The sequence below is a fragment of the Ambystoma mexicanum genome, chromosome 2p (genome assembly GCF_040938575.1).
Source record: "Ambystoma mexicanum isolate Mex_15411 chromosome 2p, UKY_AmexF1_1, whole genome shotgun sequence".
Taxonomy (NCBI): domain Eukaryota; kingdom Metazoa; phylum Chordata; class Amphibia; order Caudata; family Ambystomatidae; genus Ambystoma; species Ambystoma mexicanum.
In genome coordinates, this window is record NC_090923.1 from 1,449,704,236 (window position 1) to 1,449,725,921 (window position 21,686).

A 21,686-nucleotide genomic window follows, 5' to 3' on the forward strand; every position below is an offset into this window, starting at 1 on the left:
CGCCTTCCGCATTCCCATTGAGCCCTATGGGGGCTCAAATGGGAATGGGGAATGGCCCTGGTGAATGGGGAATTACCGGTCCCGCCAACCTTGGAATGGACCGGTAATTGCTCCATTCACCAGGGCGGAGTCGGCTAATAGCTCCATGGCTACCTCCAACCTCGTAATGAGGCTATAGTCAAGTTTACTCTGGGGGTCACAGCCTACCTACCCAGTCCTCTTGCCATGTTCAGCTGGAATGTGACAGTCACAGGTACATCAAAGCATCTCAAGCAGGGGGAAGGCAACACCTTCCTCCGGCCATAGCCATCCTAATTAAAATATCAAAGGCTCCATTGATTCACCCTGCGAAGATGCCTGTTCACAGAACTAACAAAGGGCAGGAAACCCCAACACCTTTTTGATATGCAATGTGTCAGCTTGAAGCTAACTCCCACCCCTCTGTATGAAGGGCAGTGAATGTCATGTGTGAGACAACTGTTTACAGCAGGCAACCCCTGCATGGTGACCCCTTTCTGAGGGAAGAAGTATGTTATTTGAGGGAGACAAAAAGTCTGTTCATGCACCAAACTTCAAGGGAGACCTGCGCTTTGATCATGAGTCACATAGAGCTCAATTAACCAGAGAGACACTTTGATCCACAACAGACAGGAAGATGGGTGGGACTTGGTACTACATCTTGTCCTTCCTCATATTTCCTGTTGCAAAGCACTCTGGTTATGACCTAATGCATAACAGAAGATTGTTGGTGGGGACCCATGATTGGTTCATTAAGGTAGCCTTAACCTGCACAAATCACTGGGACCCATTTGGCTTTCAAAGACGGTTGAGCCCCTCTTTTGGCAGATCATCTGACAACTTTGAAAGGAGTAAGAAGGAGGACTCATTTGGACCCTGGCTGAAGGCACAGTCTGCCTTACAGCTTCCGCCAGTGAAGGAAAGCCAGTATTTCCAAGAAGGAAGCAATATCCCTCCCCCAGACATCTCCCAGGGAACAGAGGGAGATACCAACCTCAGAGGACCCTTCCAGCAGCTACAGAACCAGTACCCAGCCAGGACACAGCGTGCCCTGCTAGGTTCTGCAGGCAAGCTTCCTAGGTGGGAAGTGCCAGAGAGTCTCTGAACAAAGGCCACGGCTGTTGCCCTCAAACACTCTCCACAGCTTTGGGGCGTCCTCCTTAATGGACGACATGAGTCCTGTGAAGAAGCTAGCAGGAGTGCTATGACAAAATTCAACCAGCGTCCATCTTTTAAGGACATTTTCGAGGCAGTCGACCCCTCGAACCGCGACTGGCTGCACCACTGACTGTTGTAACGTTGCAGTCACTAAAGCTGTCCAAGACTCCTCGACCAGAGTTCCAGATTCGCAAACCAGCACAGAGACAATGATTCTTGACCTTTAGCTGCCATGTAGGCCAGCCTGCAGCTGTCCGTGCAGCCTCACTTGCCGAACTGCCTGCCGCCTGGTACCCGCAGCTGTCTTCCGTCTTGAACTCTGTCGCAGGAGCTGCAAAGCTTCCTGGAACCGACTCAGCACTGTCAAGCATCAAGATCATCTCAAGCACAAAGTACATTGTGGTTCTGTCCCCCTGGTTCTTCTCTGAAGGCCCTTAGTGACACGTATGACCCCTTGCTCCCTTGGTGCTGATACCAAATAACCTTGAACAGTTAAGACTGATTGCTTGCTTGACCGACTATCCTCCTGTCAGTATCCACAGTGCATCCATTTCCTTCGTGAAACTGTCCGTCCTCAGTGCTCCCTTACAGGGTGGGTTATATTTTGTAGTGTGCTAGAAATGTCTGTTGTGATAATAATAAAGTAGATATTGTTATACAACCTTGACTAGACAGTCCTCTTTATCATTGGGTAATAATTGTTTTCTCGCTGTGTTCCAACTAACCAACGATCCACAACCTTGCAGAGATAAGCTTGCTGTTCCGTCCACGTTACCAAAATTGGACAAGAAGGTTTATAATTTACTTGTGTTTCCAATCTATTCAGATCCCAACTGGTGTACTAGAGGTGTGGGGCTGATCGATCGTTTAGAAACCGATATTCATCCCTGGACAACTGGTGCCCTGGAAGTTGATTTGTCACAGTCAGTTTTCTGTACAATTGTAGGAGTGAACTAAAGTCAACACATGCTAACTCCATTGTGATTTTTCTTTGGCAGACAGAGTGCCCAGCATACTCAGCAACATGCAATTGAAACTTTTAGCTTGCACATCGTCTCGAGGGTGGTACGGAGATGTCCTGGTCTTGTGTACCCCAATCAAGTACATAAGTTCTTTGATCAGTTTTGATGCAGAGTCTGGCCTTCGATCTGAATGCAGCCGTGCTGGCCAAACATAACCAACAAAGAATTTGTCCCACAGTACTTTGGTTATCGTGGCAGCCTTCTGGTCTTTCATCGGGTATGCTTGGGCATACCTTGTAAAATGGTTGGTTACGACCAGAAACTTTTGTGTCCCGCTACAGTCTAACTGAAAGCTCAGGAAGTCAACACAGACTAAATCCTTTGGCCCAGAGCACTGTAGGTGTTGAAGTGGTGCAGCCAGACGGATGAGTGTCTTCCTGGCGATGCAACAGGAACATGCTGTTCAGTAGTCCACTGCCTCAGGGCCCAACCGTGGCCAGTAGAAACGACTTTGAATTAAAGGCAGTGTTCTTTCACTTCCCAGAGGCCCATCTCGGTCATGCAGGGTGCGTAGCGCCACATGGCGGAGCGAGCGAGGAAGCGCAAGTCAATAGAGAAGTCGTCCTTGAACTTGGCTCTCTTTGAACAACATTTCACCCTTCAACACTAGAGTTTTCCATTCTTTGTTGTAGCTCTGTCGACTTGCCATATTGAGACTATTTGGTGGACCCTCTGCCCCATTTTCTTTGGCTTTGAGTCCTTCTTGTAGTTCTGGAGCCATCAGACTGGTGGCATCACAACAGCCCAAAGGAACCCCCTCAGCTGTCCCTCCAAGTCAGTCAATAAGACGAGTCGGTTCAGCATGTCGAAATGTTTAATTCAGACAAATAACCCTCACAGTAGTAATGGACACCATGTTGGGGTGTATACGTGCCGCTCTCTCTCTGGAAGATGGTCTCCTGGACAGGGCATCAGCGTCAATTAACTCCAGGGCGGTACTCTAACTGGAAATGGTAAGCTGACAAAGCCCCCAGCCAGCTATGACCTGTGGCATCCAATTTGGCAGATTTGAGGATGTAGGTCAGGGGGTTGTTATCCGTTCTTATGGTGGATGTTGCTCCATAAAGGTAGTCATGCAGCTTTTCAGTCACCACCCACTTGAGGGCCCGGAATTCCAGCTTGTGAGTGGGATAATGTATCTCGGTGGGTCTTAATCGACGGCTGGCGAACGCTACAGGTCTGACAACACCCTGTTTCTCCTGATATATTACAGCACCCAGCCCGTCAAACCTGGCATCTATATGTAGAATGTCTGGCAGTTGAGGATCTGCATAGGCCGGAAAAGGCACTTCTGAGAGGGTCTTCTTCAGATGGCCAAATGCTCGATCACACTACTCACTCCACCACAAGCCAACATTTTCTTTTGGACAATGTATCGCTTTGTCATTGTTTCCCCCATTAGTTGCTGTCTTCTGTGGGGAAGGATAGCCTTTGGTCAGATCAGTGAGTGGTTGAGCTAGGTTGGCAAACCCTGTCACAAATCTTTTGTAATAGTTGCAGAACCCCAGGAAACTCCTTATGTCCCACAGGTTCTGGCGTATGGGCCACTTCCTGAGAGAGTCTATCTTGGCAGAGTCCACACCAAAGCCATCTGCTGAGACTATGTGGCTGATGGTCCTGCAAAATGGACACTTTTCCAGGGACACTTTCAGGCCTTGCTGTTGAAGCCAATCTAAAACGTTTAGAGTCATTGATGATGCTCTTCCAAGGTCTTTCTGAAAATATCAAGGTAGATCAGTACCCCCAACAAATTCATGTCACCCACAATTCTTTCCATCAGTCGCTGAAAAGTGGCTGGAGCTCCTGATATCCCTTGAGGTATACAGGCGAATTGGTAAACCCTAATGGGCAGATGAAAGCAGTCTTTTCCCTGTCTTCAGGCAGCATAGAAATCTGATACTATCCGCTCCTTAAATCTAGGACCGAAAACCACTTGCTTTCAGCCAGACAATCGAGAGCCTTCTCTATTCAGGGTGTGGTATACTGTTCAGGAACTGTTCTACTGTTCAGATGCCTATAGTCGATGCTCAGCTGCACATCGTTATTCTTCTTTCTGGCCACCACTATTGGTGATTCATAGGGACTTCGTATCTCTTGAATGATGCTAGCATTTAATAGTTCCTCGAGATGCCGTCGAAAAATCCTCCAGATCAGCCGGTGCTAATCTCCATGAACTCTCTCGGAATGGGGTGTCATCATTTAGCCAGATATGCTGCTCCACTCCCTGAGGTTCACCGATATCCCTAACACTCATGGAAACAACATCGGTTCACAGCAATAACGGTTTTGAAGATGTTCTTTTTCTCGTTCATACAGAGGCGAGTCCCCAAAGTAAAGTTTCTGGACCTCAAATGTAGGATGGGCGTCTCTGTGCAACATCAGCATGGACCACTGAGTCTGTGAGATAGAACTGCGCAATCTTCAGGCCTCCTGGGATGTGTATGATTGTGTCGGTAATGTTGGTGATGGGGACTCTGATGTTCTTCAGCCCCTTACCATTGTCCGTTACTAGAGACCTCCAAGCATGCCTTCACCCCTGGGAGCCTTCCATCACCAACCTTCTGTATCTCTTATGTTCGCAGAGGCTTACATAGCCAGGCACCATTACAGTCTTGCCAGGTGGTATGTTAGCTTGACCATGATTAGTGGTGGTCAAGTCTGCCATCGGTTCTTCAGGCCAGCCATGGTTCTTCATGCCTCTCTTGAGGAAGGCCTGTTGACAAGCTGGGTGCATCTTCAGCGTTCTGGCAAATTGTGGGCTGGCCGGCGATGGTGAGAAAAATTCTCTGGGCTCTTGTGCCTGTCTGTACGCCTGATTCTCCTGTTCCCGGGATGGTGGATAGGCGCATCTCCCCCTGTCCTGGTTAGGGCCCGGGTTCTCCCGGGCTACCAGCTGGGTTTGGAGCTTTCTGTCCAGCTGCTGTAACTCTTCAATCTATCTCTGCTGAGAGGAAGTAGTGTTAGGTGTAGGGATCCGGTCTTGTACTTGATGACTCTGCACAACGATATCACCGGTTTTCTCTTCTAGAGCCCTAATTGACCTTAGCTGCTCTACATGGGAGGGGGCTTATCCAGCATCTCACGTAGTCTCAGCTGCAGTAATGGTATATCCGATTCCTTAGCCCCTCTGAGTAGTTGCTTCAATCGACAGCGGTTCAATCTGGAAGTCCCCACCCCTCCCCTTTGATGGGTCAGTCGTAAAATGTGTTCAATCCTCACCAGGTAGTCAGATAGCTCCTCTCCCGGCTTCAAGTGTGGCATGGAACCTCATCATTAGTTCCTCTCCTCGCTCAGTAGTTCCAAAAGCTCCCTCCGAAGCTTCAAACACTTGCTGGGAAGTAAGGTCAGGGCACAAAGCTCAAAGTGACTGTACCGTCTGCAGTGCAGGCCCCCTTAGAGTCTTTACTACTCGCCTTCTCTTCTCCTGATCAGAAACCCTCCAGTCTTGCAACATAAGCTTGGTGAAGTCTGCCCATAACTGGCCTCCTCTCCCTTTTGGACAGACTTCTCCCTTGAAAATGGTCATAGTCGGGTGTAGGTTCTCTGTTCAGGCATGAAAGATGGTGTAGGTTGCCGCTCCATTGCCACTCTAATATCCTCTGTCACAGTGGCAGCAATGACTATGGCATCCTGGCTAGGAATGCGCCCCACACTTTTCACCTTTCCAGTGCAGGGTTCCACAGGGCATGCCGCTCATAGCCAAGATTTCATCAGTAATAATATGTGAGGTGACCTCTCCCACTAATAAACAAACCTCAGGACTGAGCCCTTCAACGTACATCCAGTGTATTTGGATAAAGTACCGCAACAAATTCTTGCAAGTTCTTACAAGAGTCCTCTGATCCCAAGATTAAAATGTACTGATTCTATCATTTCCTACTGCAAGGCCTGTGGCGAGCAGATTTGTTGTTCAGAACCACAGTCTCTGGAATGTACTGCCACAGGAAATGCAGATCTGTACCTGATCTCTGGTGTTCAAGAAAAAGAAGCAAGACCTGGGCACTCATCAGAAGTTGGGCAGTATCCCGGCAGTAAATCCGCCAGGATACCGCCCAATGCAATTAGCGTTACCCCAACTTGGTCTGTCATGGTTAGCGCCGGATCCCAAGTTGCAGTGGCATGGTAAGTCACCATTTATTCCGGGTCCATTGGACACAATGGGCTTTTTCGACACAATTACAGCGGCGCAAATACTGCTGAAGTAATTGTGCCAAAAATGGATGGAATGTCAGCGGATTTACCCCCAGCTCAGAACTGGAGGTGAATTCTCAACTTTCTGCCCAACTCATTGTTGGGCGGAGCAGTAATGAAGGGGTAATAGCATTACTGCTGCTTTTTTACCACTCTTCCCAACTTGTGATGGGGCCTCTTATACTCTTGACAAAACTGGGTATATCATTAAAGAGTGTGGTATTTGTCTTAGATTGTTGCAAAGGGCTAAATGCAACCACTATTGTTCTTCTCTCCATGTAGACCCAATCTGATTGCTAATTAAATTCACTTAATAAATCACCATATACAAATATAAACCCAAACCTCATATTGGAATTTGTGTATCTTAGGTTTATCTACTAGTTTGCTATACTCTTAGTAGGAAAATACATATGTTCATAGTATATGCCAAGTTTTTGAATTGGACATGCTATTATATAGTTACTAACCAGGACAACCATGTAACCCTAGTCGTAGAGAATCACTGAGGCTCTAACACCATCTAGAAAATTAACATCTTTCCCTATAAAGGTTTGCGACTCAATTAAATCTTTAGTACTGGGTGGTAAGACAGTGCTAGAGAAGGACATGACATATATTGGGGAACACAGCGCTAAATGCGGATATATTTGAATTTACTCAGACAGGTTGACGCGTCCGCTTGCAAATACCACATAATGTCCTTCACCCACTTATCCAGGAGAGTACTACTACTTTACCTGCATGTGCATGGTCTTTTAGGGAGTCTGTATTTGGCATCCTAGATAAACAGGCCATTCCTTTGCCAGGATTGTGCTGTTGGATCTTGCTCTCTCTGTACTGCACTCTACCTGGATCTATTCTGCATCAGGTTTTTTTTTTTTACTTTCTTTTGCATTTGGTGTTAAAAGAAACCTTAAGCACATTTTAACACATAATCATTACATTTTCATACAATAGCCTACATAATTTATAAAATGTGTGTTCAAATATATTTAATAAGCAGAGAACAAAGTTCAATCTGTTTAAAAGGGAAAAAAACAGAAGCAGTAAAAAGAAGAAAGAAAGTCTTGAATTCTGGTCCCCAAGGATCAAGTTCAAAACGTCCAATCAGTGGTTTACTCCTTGTTGGGCCAAATGTATTCAAATTGATTAGACAGCAACCACAACAACTTGTAGCCAGATTGAGGTCAGGGAATACATTTTGCCCTCAATTTGTTTCAGGACTTCCTTCCAGAACTGTAAGGCTGTGGCGGTGATCACCGAAGATTCCGCAGTGACAATCGTACTCCAAAATTGGTCCTGTTCGATATGATCAATGTGGCTCACCAAATTTTTATAACTCCTATATAGGGGCTTTAAATTCGGGCAAGCAGTTAGTAGATGACGGCGTGTTTCCGGTCGGAGGGAGCATAGACAATATGTGTACTCCTCCAAGAGGGCACCCTGCGAGACCCCACAGTACTCTACTTAGTAGGCAGGATATTTAATCAAAGGTATCATATAAAGCGTTTGAGGTCCTTAGAGCAAACGTTTTTGAGCTATGCCCTGGGTGTAACCGGTACAAAGGCATGTTGAGAATATTCGCTGTATCTCTTTTTTTGAGAGAGATAAAAGATGTTCTTTATCCTGTCACATTGCTTCATCTGTTTTTTTAGGATGGATTCCAAATCAGGGGAGCTGTAAAAAAGCAGCATTGGGGAGATGTAACTTTTCTAGTTGGGAGGCTGCACATTGCCGCAATTCCTCTACAAATCTGTTATAGGTCTGGCCAGCCTTTACTTTCCCAATTAGTTTCAACAAGTTGTTAGTGTTTACATATGATGATGTCAGTTTACAGTGGGGAAAGGTTTGTTTGCTATGCCAAAAAGATTTTATTAAGGCTAAGCCATACTCCAAACTCATGGCCTCGACTGGGACTGTGGGTGGAACATTAGTGATGGAACGTAGCATTTTACCCTCAATCTTATCCAGCCATTATACCTGTTTTAATAGAAGAGCTTCTATGCCGTATAGCAGGCAAGGTATTATACACACTCGGTAGATCTCTAGCATCCCTTCTGTGTTATGACTACATTGGCTATTTATATAATGCTTTATAGCCAGCCACTTTCTCCAGATTCTAGGCTTCAGTATGTTACAATAGTATTTATTCAATGGTTTACGTTTTATAGGGAACCCCAAGTAACGAAATTCTTCAACGATATCAAGTTTGTTGTTATTGAGCAGCCCTTTAAACTTTGTTTTCTTGGTGTTTTCACAGCCAGACACATGATTTTCTTTTTTTTTTGTTGGTACATTTATTACCATATGATTATCTCTTGCATATTGGGCCAATGCATCCAAGGAGTGGTGCAGGCCAATAGCGGTGCGGTCAAATATAAATAATAATAATTTAGCATTTATATAGCGCTACGAACCCTCGGGTAGCTGAGGGCTGCTTATTATTACTCATGGTGTGTGGTGCTCATTTATCGACCTCAGAAGGATGAAAGGCTGAGTTTGGCCCTGCCGGGATTCGAACCTGCGTTAGCAGGCTCTGCACGGATGTCAAAGGGAGTGCTCTACTGAGGGTGTCATGCTCAAATCAACCTCCCCATTGATTTTTGGAGGGAAGTTGTGTGCTGACCTAAGAACATTGTCCATATCAGTTTAGTTGATATTGAACTTGCTGCACTGCACAAACTCATTTCTTATAGGCACAATGAGAATGTATTTTCAATGAACCATGCAATGTCAGACATCCAAAGCATGTCATCATAAGAAATTAAGTGTTTATCTGTTATTCAGAGACTTAAACTCTGCTCTTGACTTTGTACAATGACCACTGTTATAGAGTACACCGAGTACACTGAATATCCCCCATTCACTGCTGATTGCAATGCAGACATTTTATAATGACAACTTTGAAACTGTGAAATAAGGCAAGGATGACAAAAGGACGCAATTTCCAGTCAGCCTAGGTGCACATCAGGGCTGTGTCCTGGTGCACTGTTGTTCTCGTTTTCTTTCTTCAATTAAGTGGAAATAGTGCTTGCTATTAGCACCTATTGCAGATGTGCCAATCTGAAAGGCGACAACATTGCCGTTATGTATTTGTGGATGCAGATTTGATGTAGAGAGGTAGTTGAAACCTCATAAGTATTGGTGCTGGATCTGTCAGAAATTCGCTCACATCTAGTTGGTCATGGTAAATCAGAGGTCAAGACACTTGATTGTGTGTGTAGTCTGGATTTTAATCAGCACGTATTTACCAGTGGTTAGCTGGGCATATGTAGTGCCTAGTCACATGAGGAAAGCCAACACGTGTTTCGACCATAGATCTTTATCAAGGCTCTGCAGATGGTGGTGAATGGCAAGTGTTTGCTGACATGGTGAGTGACTGTCAGATATTTTAACACAATGGCCCTCATTACGACCCTGTCAGAATATGATGAAGTTCCTTCCCCCTGAGACTCCTCACCTGGGTCTTCAGTTGGGTTCGATGGCCTCGGTCTCCTTCTTCTTTCCGTCTGGGGACTCTCTCTTTCGTCACTTGACTTGATAGTCCTTCTTCCCTTCTTGCGTTCGAAGAGATAGGGACGTTCTCCCCCCGAGGCCACCTTGCCCGCCTATGGATCTGGCAGTCAGGTGAACCCAGGGGAGTCCGTTCCTCAAACAGGGAAAAAGCCTGATGGCAGAAAAAACCCTGTGTGTTAGTCGATGGGATTGGCCGATCTGATGGGAAGACTGGAGAGGCTGGTGTAGTCCCGTATCAGGTGAAACAGCAAGTTAAACGAAGGCCTGATCTTCCTGGATAAGGGTTCGCTCCAAGCGATGCTCTGTGAGAGAATGGGGTTCGGCAGCTCGCTGGAAGCAAGGAACTATTCCAAACAGGAGGCAAATGGAAAAGGATACAGGAGGCTAAAGAGATAAGGATAGCCACAATAGGAATCTGGAGAAAACAAGAAGAGATGAAGATAACAAGCAGGTGAAAGTACCCGAGAAATCCAGGGAGAAAGAGAGCGAGAGAAAGAGAGAGCGAGAAAGAGAGAGAGAGAGAGCGCGAGAGAGAGAGAGCGAGAGAGAGAGAGAGCGAGAGAGAGAGCGAGAGAGAGAGAGAGATATCGAGAGAGAATAGAAGGTGGGTGAAACACAGAAAAGAATGTGACTGACCCGAGAAACCCACGGATGGTAAACAGAGCCCACTAGACCCCGAGGTAGAAATAAAGGGAAACAGAAATCGGAAGGCGCACTCGAAAAGTGAGCCTAAGTCGGGAAACAAACAGCCGCGGAAAGGCAGACCGAAGGTAAGAGAAACTCGTGAAAGAGGCTGGACAGGAGAAAAAGGGGTCTGAACGAGAGGGGATAACCAGAGGAGGCACGGGCAAAATTCAAGGGAAAAACTCGTAAGTGAGGCACTGCAGCAAAGCTAAAGTCAATAGACCGACGAATGCGAGTTGCAACGCGAGTTGCAGGGGGCGTGGTCTCCTCTTATACCTGCCGGTCCAAGACGACTAGAGCGTCAAACGGACCGGTAGAGAGGCTCAATATCGCCTCCATCTTGCCCAGAGTTTCCACGGCCGCGGTGTGACAGTATGCCCTCTCTTCATCGACTCTCCCCCGGGTTTTCCCGGATGTAGGCGATGGAACTGGCTTAGAAGTCGTGGGGCGTGGATATGACATCTGGGCTCCCAAGACCGTTCTGCTACAGAATATCCCTTCCACTGGACCAGATATTGTATAGTTCCATGCTTGTAACGTGAATCAACCATATTCTTCCGGTTCGGGATCTTGGCGTATAGAGGAGGGTATACGACGGCCCATGGGATCTGGATGATAAGCCTTCAGGAGGGAGGTATGAAAAACAGGGTGTATCCTTTTCAGACTGGAAGGCAGACGTAATCGAAAGGCCACTGGGTTTACTTGAGATAAAATGGGAAATGGGCCTATAAAGCGGGCTGAGAATTTACCAGGATGAACCCAACGTGGGAGATATTTGGTTGACAACCAGACCTTAGTCCCCACTTCCCATTTGGGGTTAGGAGATCTCTTCTTATCAGCATACTTCTTGTATCGAATCCTACTTGCCTCCAGCTTCTGAGCTGCTTCCTTCTGGATGGATCGAAGATCAAACAGGCGCTGGTCTATCGAAGGGACTGAAGTTGGAGGAACCCCAAAGAGAGGTATATGCCTCGGATGATAACCGTAGGTGAAGTAGAAGGGGCTGAAGCCAGTTGCCGAATGTTTGGTGTTGTTGTAAGTAAATTCTGCTAAAGTTAGAAAGGACTTCCACTTATCTTGTTCCTGATGACAAAAGCAACGGAGATATTGTTCGAGAGTGGAATTTAGGCGTTCTGTTTGTCCGTTGCTTTGGGGATGATAACCAGAGGATAAGGCTCTCTTTATACCCAAAGCACTACATAAGGCTGACCAGAATCGGTATGTAAATTGGGACCCCCCTATCGGAAACTATGGTCCGAGGTAGACCATGCAATCTTACTATTTCTCTCAGGAACACTTCGGCGGTTTCGGATGCAGAAGGCAAGCCAGGCAAGGGAGAGAAGTGAGCCATCTTGCTCAATGTATCCACCGTAACCATGATTGCTGTGGATCCCATAGAGAGAGGGAGATCCACGATGAAATCAGTGGAAATGTGTTCCCAAGTTTGTGATGGTAGAGGTTCTTGTTGGAGCAACCCCATGGGCCGATGAGTAATGGGTTTATTAGCCGCACATACCGGACAAGCCATCACATATGTTCTGACGTCCTGGTCCATAGTCGGCCACCAGAAATATCTGGATATCAGATTTAGTGTTGCCCCATGGCCCTTATGTCCTGCCGAAGGAAGGTCATGGCACCAGAATAAGGCTTGCATCTGGAGTTTTTCCGATGGTAAATACAGTGATCCTCGATGAAAGTATAGCTTCCCTCTTCTTTCCATGAGGGTCATATGGTCGGTAGAGACTTCAGAGAGACTGGTCGAGCGCTCTACTTCTAGTATGAAGGAGTTGACCATTCCTAGGATTCTCTTACCAGAGAGCATCTCACCCAGACCCTGATCTTCTTTGGGCTCCAGACTGCGGGACAGAGCGTCCGCTAGAGCATTCTCCTTTCCTGGAAGGTAGGTTATCTCAAAGTCGAACTGGGAAAAAAAATACGCCCATCGGGCGTGACGAGAATTGCGGCATTCCATCTGTTGCAAAACCTTAAGATTCCGGTGGTCAGTGCGAACCAGAAATGGATGGGCAGCCCCCTGAAGTAAATGCCTCCATTCAATGCATGCCTGACGAATCGCCAGTAATTCTCGTTCCAACACAGAGTAGTTCCTCTCACTAGGTGTAAGAGTTCTGGAATAATATGCTACCGGATGTTCTGCTCCGTCTTTGCCTGATTGTAGGAGAGCAGCTCCAATGGCACCTCCGGAAGCATCCGTCTCCACCACAAAAGGAAGAGACTGATTTGGTTGCACTAGGATAGGAGCGGTGGTGAATGTCCTCTTAAGTAATAGAAAGGCCTGATCCGCCTCCTTATCCCATTCGAACTTCTGACATTTATTAAGTAAACGGGTGATTGGTAGAACAATATCCGAGAAGCTAGGAATAAATCTTCTGTAAAAGTTAGATAGTCCCAGAAATCTCTGTATATCCTTGGGATTCCTTGGAGTGGGCCATTGAAGAACTGCCTTAACCTTCTCCGAATCCGTCTGTACCCCCTCTTTAGAAAGAATGAACCCTAAATAAGATACTGAGGAGGCTTCAAAAACACATTTCTCGGGTTTAACCAGTAGTTGATGTTCTCTCAACCTTTGAAGAACTTGCGTGACGTGCCTTCGATGTTCAGAGAGGGAGGAAGAGAAGATCAAAATATCGTCTAAATAGACCACCACCGAGATATATAGCATATCTGAGAAGATCTTATCTACAAAACGTTGGAACACGGCAGGAGCATTCACTAGTCCGAAGGGCATTACCCTATACTCAAAGTGTCCCAAGGGAGTTCTAAAAGCCGTTTTCCACTCATCTCCCTCCCTTATTCTCAACAAATGATAGGCTCCTCGAAGATCTAGCTTTGTAAAGATTGAGGCTCCTTCCACTGCTTCAAGTACCTCCTTTATGAGAGGCATAGGGTACCTGTCCCTGATAGTCAGGCTGTTCAGCCCACGGTAGTCTATACACGGTCTTAATTCCGTAGTACCCTTCTTAGGAATGAAGAACATTGAGGCCCCTGCCGGAGAATGGGATTCTTGTATTAAACCGTTTTGCAGATTGGCATCCAAATACTCCTTCAATGCTCTTCTTTCCGGTAGTGAGATAGGGTACATACGACCAAAAGGAACAGATGCCTCAGGCTTTAGATCGATACCGCAGTCCTCGGCTCGATGTGGGGGTAGAGTACGAGGTAGTCTGTCTTCGAAGATTTCAGCATACTCCTGATAACGCGGTGGAATCGTTTGGACCACTGTCGTGAAAGTCGAGAGTGCTATCCCCTTCCTCATCAAAGGAGGGGGTTGTGATAGACATTCCCTCGAGCAGTACTGTGACAAAAAACAAACGGTATTCGCAGACCAATCAATCCTGGGATTATGTTTACGTAGCCAGGGTATGCCCAGGATGATTGGGAAATGAGCTGCTCTTATAACATCAAAGACGATCTGTTCTTGGAACTGTCTCCTTAATGATGGGACCGGAGGAAAGGGGAGCTCCATCTACCCCTTCTACAGGCAAAGGGCAGGCCTTCCGACGCAGGGGTATTCCTTGTTCTTGAGCCCACTGGATATCAATAAAGTTTCCGGCCGCACCACAATCCAGCATGGCTAAGACTTCTACAGATGGAGAGGAATCAAAGGTAAGGCGCACAGAAAACACCATAAGGCTGTTATTATCCGTAGAAGGATCCTGGTGGGTGGAATTGCAGGGATTCTTCGATTCTGCCCGGTTCCTTTCCCTGCTCAGGACCGGGGAGGCGTGTTTCCCGGGCGTCTCAGGGGTACTTCTGGACAATTCCTGAGCAAATGTTTCGGAGATCCGCAGTACATGCAAAGACCCAGGTCTCTGCGTCTCTTGCGTTCCTCGGGGGTCAAAGGGCCTCGGGTTGTCCCTATCTGCATAGGCTCTTCCTGTTGGGGTCGGTTAGAAGAACTAGCAGTGGGAATCCCTCCTGAGGGATGTGGTCTGAATCTCCGTCTTTCTAACCTCCGTTCCTGCAGTCTGTACTCTAATTGCAGGGATAACGTAACCAATTCTTGAAAGGAGGTAGGACGCGCCATCCTGGCTAGCTCATCCTTGAGCTCATCATGTAAGCCTCGACGAAAAAGGGTCTGCTGGGCCGAATCTGGCCATCCTGAGTCTGTGGCCAATTTGGTAAAAGTAGAGGCATAAGTCTGTACATCTTGATTGCCTTGACGGAGATCTAGAAGGGCTTCATAGGAAGAATACTGGACCTCTGGTCTCTCAAATCTGGAACGCAGCAGTTGAGTGAACTGAGAGTAATCCGATATGGCAGGATCTGCGAGTGCTATCAGTGGGGTTGCCCAAGCCAATGCGTTGCCAGCAAGGTTGGAAATAAGAAACCCTACCTTGGCTCTATCCAGTTCATATGCCCTTGGTCGAAACGTGAAATAAATCATACAAGCGTTCAGGAATTCCTTTAGGAGTTTCGGATTGCCATCATACTTCCCAAAAGAAAAAGTCAGGGGAGGTAGATCGCCTCGGGTTTCTTCTCGTGCCGCTACTTGTTGGCGTAGGTTAGCGTTCTCGGTTCGGAGATTCTGAACCTCGGCTTGAAGGCCCTGAATAGCAGTCACCATCTCCTGGTATTGTTCCAAGGAGGCCATGCCGGTTGTGGGGCGTTGCAATCTGTCAGAATATGATGAAGTTCCTTCCCCCTGAGACTCCTCACCTGGGTCTTCAGTGGGGTTCGATGGCCTCGGTCTCCTTCTTCTTTCCGTCTGGGGACTCTCTCTTTCGTCACTTGACTTGATAGTCCTTCTTCCCTTCTTGCGTTCGAAGAGATAGGGACGTTCTCCCCCCGAGGCCACCTTGCCCGCCTATGGATCTGGCAGTCAGGTGAACCCAGGGGAGTCCGTTCCTCAAACAGGGAAAAAGCCTGATGGCAGAAAAAACCCTGTGTGTTAGTCGATGGGATTGGTCGATCCGATGGGAAGACTGGAGAGGCTGGTGTAGTCCCGTATCAGGTGAAACAGCAAGTTAAACGAAGGCCTGATCTTCCTGGATAAGGGTTCGCTCCAAGCGATGCTCTGTGAGAGAATGGGGTTCGGCAGCTCGCTGGAAGCAAGGAACTATTCCAAACAGGAGGCAAATGGAAAAGGATACAGGAGGCTAAAGAGATAAGGATAGCCACAATAGGAATCTGGAGAAAACAAGAAGAGATGAAGATAACAAGCAGGTGAGAGTACCTGAGAAATCCAGGGAGAAAGAGAGCGAGAGAAAGAGAGAGCGAGAAAGAGAGAGAGAGAGAGAGAGTGCGAGAGAGAGAGAGAGAGCGAGAGAGAGAGAGAGCGAGAGAGAGAGAGTGCGAGAGAGAGAGAGAGATATCGAGAGAGAATAGAAGGTGGGTGAAACACAGAAAAGAATGTGACTGACCCGAGAAACCCAGCGGATGGTAAACAGAGCCCACTAGACCCCGAGGTAGAAATAAAGGGAAACAGAAATCGGAAGGCGCACTCGAAAAGTGAGCCTAAGTCGGGAAACAAACAGCCGCGGAAAGGCAGACCGAAGGTAAGAGAAACTCGTGAAAGAGGCTGGACAGGAGAAAAAGGGGTCTGAACGAGAGGGGATAACCAGGAGGAGGCACGGGCAAAATTCAAGGGAAAAACTCGTAAGTGAGGCACTGCAGCAAAGCGAAAGTCAATAGACCGACGAATGCGAGTTGCAACGCGAGTTGCAGGGGGCGTGGTCTCCTCTTATACCTGCCGGTCCAAGACGACTAGAGCGTCAAACGGACCGGTAGAGAGGCTCAATATCGCCTCCATCTTGCCCAGAGTTTCCACGGCCGCGGTGTGACAGACCCTGGCGGAGAACCATGGTGCAATTTGCACCATGGTCCATGGCGCAAAGCTGCCAACTCCGCCATGGGGGTTGCCGGACTTACCGCCCCATTCCGACCTTGGCGGGGCGGTAAGTCCCCAATCCCCATTTACCCTTCCCCATTCCCATTTTTGCCCGATAGGGTATAATGGGAGTGGGGAAGGCGTTAATTACGCCACCGTAAATTACGGTGGCGTAATTAACAACAAGTCCCGTAGCGCCATGGATTTTTCCGCCTGCAAAAAGCAGGCGTAAAAATCACCATGGCGCTACGGGAACTCGTAGTAAGGCGGAAAGGTACGCCATGCATTACGCTGGCGTAAACCCCTTTCCGCCAGGGTCGTAATGAGGGCCAATATGTTATAAGACATTAGTAAATTGAAAAATCACATACATGGTTCATATGTACATTGTGATAAGTGCGTGAGTGGTGTAGTGACATGTGCATATCGTTTTGAACATAAGTACAAATAATGTTATATAAAACCCCATGGGTATATTTGGTAGAAGACACAACGTTTTGCAACAAGGAAGGGACATAAAACAAGACAAAAGAGATGAGAGGATTAGTTGGCTCAGGTTAGTTTAGGTTAGGGTATTTCTAATTAGGGAATGGTAAAATGGATTACCAGAGTTTTGGCTGGGTGCTGGTCCTTGAATCAAGGATGTCTGTCAGACCATCAGGTTCAAATGGGAGGGGAGGCCTTCTCCATCCCATATAGTCTACCACTTAAGACATTAGCTGTCTATATGATGCATCTGCAAGCTCACCAGCCTCAGGTCCACCAGAATCCAGCTCAGGTGAGGGGTCTACCCGACTGGCTGTTTGTAAATTATCATAAAGGTCTTTCAACCTTGACTCATCTGAAATAAATCTTTCAGGCACATTTGGTGTACCAAATTGGAGACCAATAGGTGCATCATTGTCATGGTATGGGTTCCCTGAATCGCCCTTAGGGTCACCTGGCTTTTAGTCAATGCGTGTTTGCTTGTCAGTTTTAGCAAAAGGAATCACAAAAGGGTATTTCCGGATACCAGGTTTCTTTAACCTGTTGACAAGGTTGACAAAATGTTATTGTTGGAACTGAGGCATGTGTTCATGTCAACAAGGTTGGTAATTACCTGTGAGTATTCATTATCCAACCTGGGTGTGTACAGAAGCCAGGTTTCATTAACCCGTTGACATGGTGGTTAGACTGGAATACAGGCATGTTTTCATGCACACTGGGTTGGTAATTAAAATTGAGTGTCCAAGATCCGAAATGGTGCCGCTAAATACGAGGGCTCATGATAATAAACCCTGGGGTCATGGCAAGGCCATTGCATGGATGATATTGTATGTAGTATCAGAATGTGCCTAGTTCAGAATAACAAGATATGTACCGTGCTGGGCCTAGAATGCCTGAACATCATGGATACCCTCAAAATTACCAGAAATTGTAGCACGTGTGTTAAAGCAGCAAGCACGCTACTGACCCTTAGCACAACCCACCCACGTGCATGTTTAAAATCAATGCAAATGGCACTCTGCCACAGCCGGTCTATTGTTTATGAGGTTGATAATGTCTCAAGTGCAATCCAAGAGTGAACCCACATTTAATTATATTAATTAGAAAAACCGCTCCGCAACTACTGTAAGTCAGCCACGTTTACTGAAGCAGCAGACATGTTAGTGATCCACCAGCACTCTGCACAGCCCTATTTTGTAAATCTAATGATGTACACTCCCTATGTGAGGTTTACTTTTGCAACCCACTTGCGTGTGTCGTAACTTGTCTATTAACCCCGAGATAACCCACAACCGTGTTTTTCAATCCTTTACTACCCCAACCCGCCACTGCAAACACACTCACGTGTGTTCCAGCAGTGGATGAGGAAACGATTTGCAGGCACCCCACTGAGGCAGGATTACATGCAAGTTATCTCAACAATGGATAACTTGCAGAGAGGCTAATGAGCAATTGTGACAACCCACAGACGCGATTTTCAATTCTTCACTACAGCAATCCACCACTGCAACACACCCACATGTAGTCCAGCAGTGGACAATGGAGCGATCCACAGGCACCCTGCTGAGGCAGGATTACATGCAAGTTATTTCAATATTTATTAACTTAGTGGGAGGCAAATGAGCAATTAGGACGTTTTGATAAGGATAGGCACCCACAATCCATTACCATACAGCCACCAGGTTTTCCACTCACACTCTCCATTGTTATTGTTCGTGTCCTGTTAACCCAGGGGGCACCACCATGCTTCGTCATGGAATATCTACAATAACTGCCAGCGATTCACTTGTTTGCGAGGACCACGCCTTAAACAACATCTATAATTTCTTTCTTCCCAGAAGCACTACTCAGTGCACCCAATCACCATTGGCTAGACGCCATCTCAACCTTATACTCAGGAAACATATCACAATTGGTAAGCCCAAACACATTACCATTATATAATTATAAGCCCAACTTCAAATTCCAAACCAATATGGTACCAATTACGAACGAACACAATGGCCCTCATTACAAGTCAGGCGGTGGACCATGGTGCTATTAGCACCATGGTCCATGCCGGATTCCACCATGGTGGATGGCGGAATTACCGCCCCATTCCAAGGTGAGTGGAGCGGTAATTCCCCATTCACCATTTGCCCTTCCCCATTCCCATTTTTGCCCCATAGGGCATAATGGGGATGGGGAAGGCGCTAATTACGGTACCGTAAATTACGGTGCCGTAATCAGCCCCAAGGTCGCTTAGCGCCTTGGACTTTAACGCCTGCAAAAAGCAGGCGTTAAAGTGTGAATCAGGTGTTAAAGGTTAACGGCGCCGACGGCGCCGTTAAACCTTTAACGCCTGACTTGTAATGAGGGCCAATACCCTGTTCTCTTCCTTCCCCTGTGTTGCCATGTCTCTCGTGCTTTACAATGTTATTTTCTAAACATGTATGCAACGCATACAAAATCTGTAATACTTATACAGCATTTTGATAATGGGCCACCGAATATGTACCTATGTTTAATGTCACATCACAACCCTTCCCTCTTTTGAAAAACTCACACACACCATTCACTTAATCATTCTGCAACTGTCACACTTGTGTTTGTATAAACTACCAATATGTAAAACAATGTATGATGGATGATGACCACAGCCTTGAAAAAGACCTTGATTGGTCAAAACACGTGTCGGCACCGACAGTGATAATAAAAGACCTTATGGAACCAGCCTACGACGAGTGGACTATATATTTTTCTTCGCTATAGGACTCCTCAGAACATATGAATCTTCCTAAAAATGCAACCAATGTGATAAGCGCCAATATTGTAGGGATCCAACACACACCCACTCACTCCTCACTTCAGGCGCAAGAGCACTGCCCTAATGCTCCCTACAGCCGTCGGCTTTTCAACAACACCTATGCATAAGGATGAGTTCGGCGCGGGAGCTAAATGTTCCTGGTGCTCTCACCTCTTTCCAAACACTGATTAATCTGTAACTGATGGTAACACTTATACCCTGTAAAAATCATAAAAGGAGTTTTCTCCATGAGCTCCAAGCACTAGAATCCTTTGAATTCCATAATCCTTAAATAACATAACATTTTAAATACGTCCTACTGATATTCACAAACAAGAAATGTATCCTTGCTCTCATTTCTATAGTGGATGGTACTTCAGTAACTGCTGAGATATTTTCCGACCGCCTTACTTCCCTCTAGGAACTCTTCATCTTCCTTCCTTCCTTTCCCATTCCCTTTTTCTCCTCGGTTGTTCTCGCTGGCTCCCACTATTTCACACCCACTACCATCTACTAGAGATTCAGCCCTCACCTTTTTATTCATCTCACCCTTGTTCCTTAATACCTCTCTCCTCCATTCCCCCATCGCTCCACTTTCAGATTTAATCCTTGCTCTTTCCGTCCTTACTACCCCCTTTTCAATTCTCCCACATCCCTTCTTCTCACTCACCTCTCCCTCCTTTCTACAACTCACCTGTATCCTGATTTCAGCTTCCACCTCCTTTCTCTTTTCCTCCTTGACAAGCTCAGCTTCATATTCCTGGTTGAAGTTCTGTTTCTCATCCCTTTTTCGCCAGACAGCTGAAAGACACAATACAAGAATTTAAAGTGAATGCTGAGATCGTAAATTCACCCAGTGCTAGCACCATTACCTCAGTAAAAACCTTGCGACTTGGCACCCCATGACTAGGAGGTGGTATTCTGCTGGATACCATCCTTACTGCAGTAGACACTCGAAATTACTCTCATTGTTACCTTTGAGGAGGCACACATGATGCTGAACATCATTACCCCAGGTGGCAACCCATATTACCGGTAATACACAGAACCATTCATTACACCTCAGATGAGATCATCAATAGGTAGAGCACTTACATTCTTAGCCTCTCATGTTTATTGGGAAGAAGATGAACTTATGCCACCCCCCTAGGCGCTTTAGAGTAAGGCAAATCCCATAAATACATGTGTGGGATGCCAGGGGTAGGAGGCATATTAAGGGACTATGCACGGACACAATACTATGCAAAATATAGATGCTTAGACTTAGTGCACGTGTACAAGAAGGCCCCATTTTGTAGTTATGTTAAAAAGATTCAGGCCTGTGCATTAGAAACCCATTGCTGTGCGGTAGAAACCTGAATAGGCCCAAGCGCTCATGATAAAAAGACCCACGCTGTTGGCCTTCATAGAAACTTTCTTTTGTTCCACAACTGTTGCTAATACGTGTTATCCGAAGAAGGAATGTGCTCTGCAAGGCCACAAGAAAGTAACAGGCGCCTCCCAGTGCACGTTTATCGCAGCCAGGCCAAAGCAGGCATCTAACCCCCACCCAGCCAATCATGAGTTATAACACCCACAACTGTCCTAATCCAAGACCCCTGAACTCTGCGATAGGAGGTGACACCAGCCCCCCAACCATAAACCCACTGGCCATACAAGATCTGAAAAGAACATGACCATTCAATCCTATTTCATAGTGACAAGATTTGTAATGCGAGGTACAGGGTGGAATAAATCATAGTCCAAAGCGAGGGTGGAAGCGTTGGATGTGGATAGTGCAATAGGAAATCCTAGCCGCAAAATGGCCGCCGCCATTTGTTGACATGTTGCTAGGCAACACTCGGTCAGCAGCAAGAGCCCTGATTGGCTCCAGCCTTACTTTTCCCTACGGCCGTGAAACTGGAAGGCGAGAGCAGGGGGTCCCGCAAGAAAAGGCCCGCAGGATAAGGCTTTGAGCCTATCCTTGCCTGTCACT

The 21,686-nt window shown here is 46.7% G+C and overlaps 1 protein-coding gene across 1 annotated transcript in view; it reads right to left on the reverse strand.

The window, feature by feature from the left end:
- IQCA1L (IQ motif containing with AAA domain 1 like) overlaps positions 1–21,686 on the reverse strand; it is a 1,109,403-nt gene that overhangs the window by 221,438 nt on the left and 866,279 nt on the right. Inside the window, exon 10 of the mRNA XM_069646014.1 lies at positions 20,406–20,512. Within this exon, the coding sequence (XP_069502115.1) occupies positions 20,406–20,512 (107 nt within the window). The remainder of the gene's footprint in view (positions 1–20,405; positions 20,513–21,686) is intronic.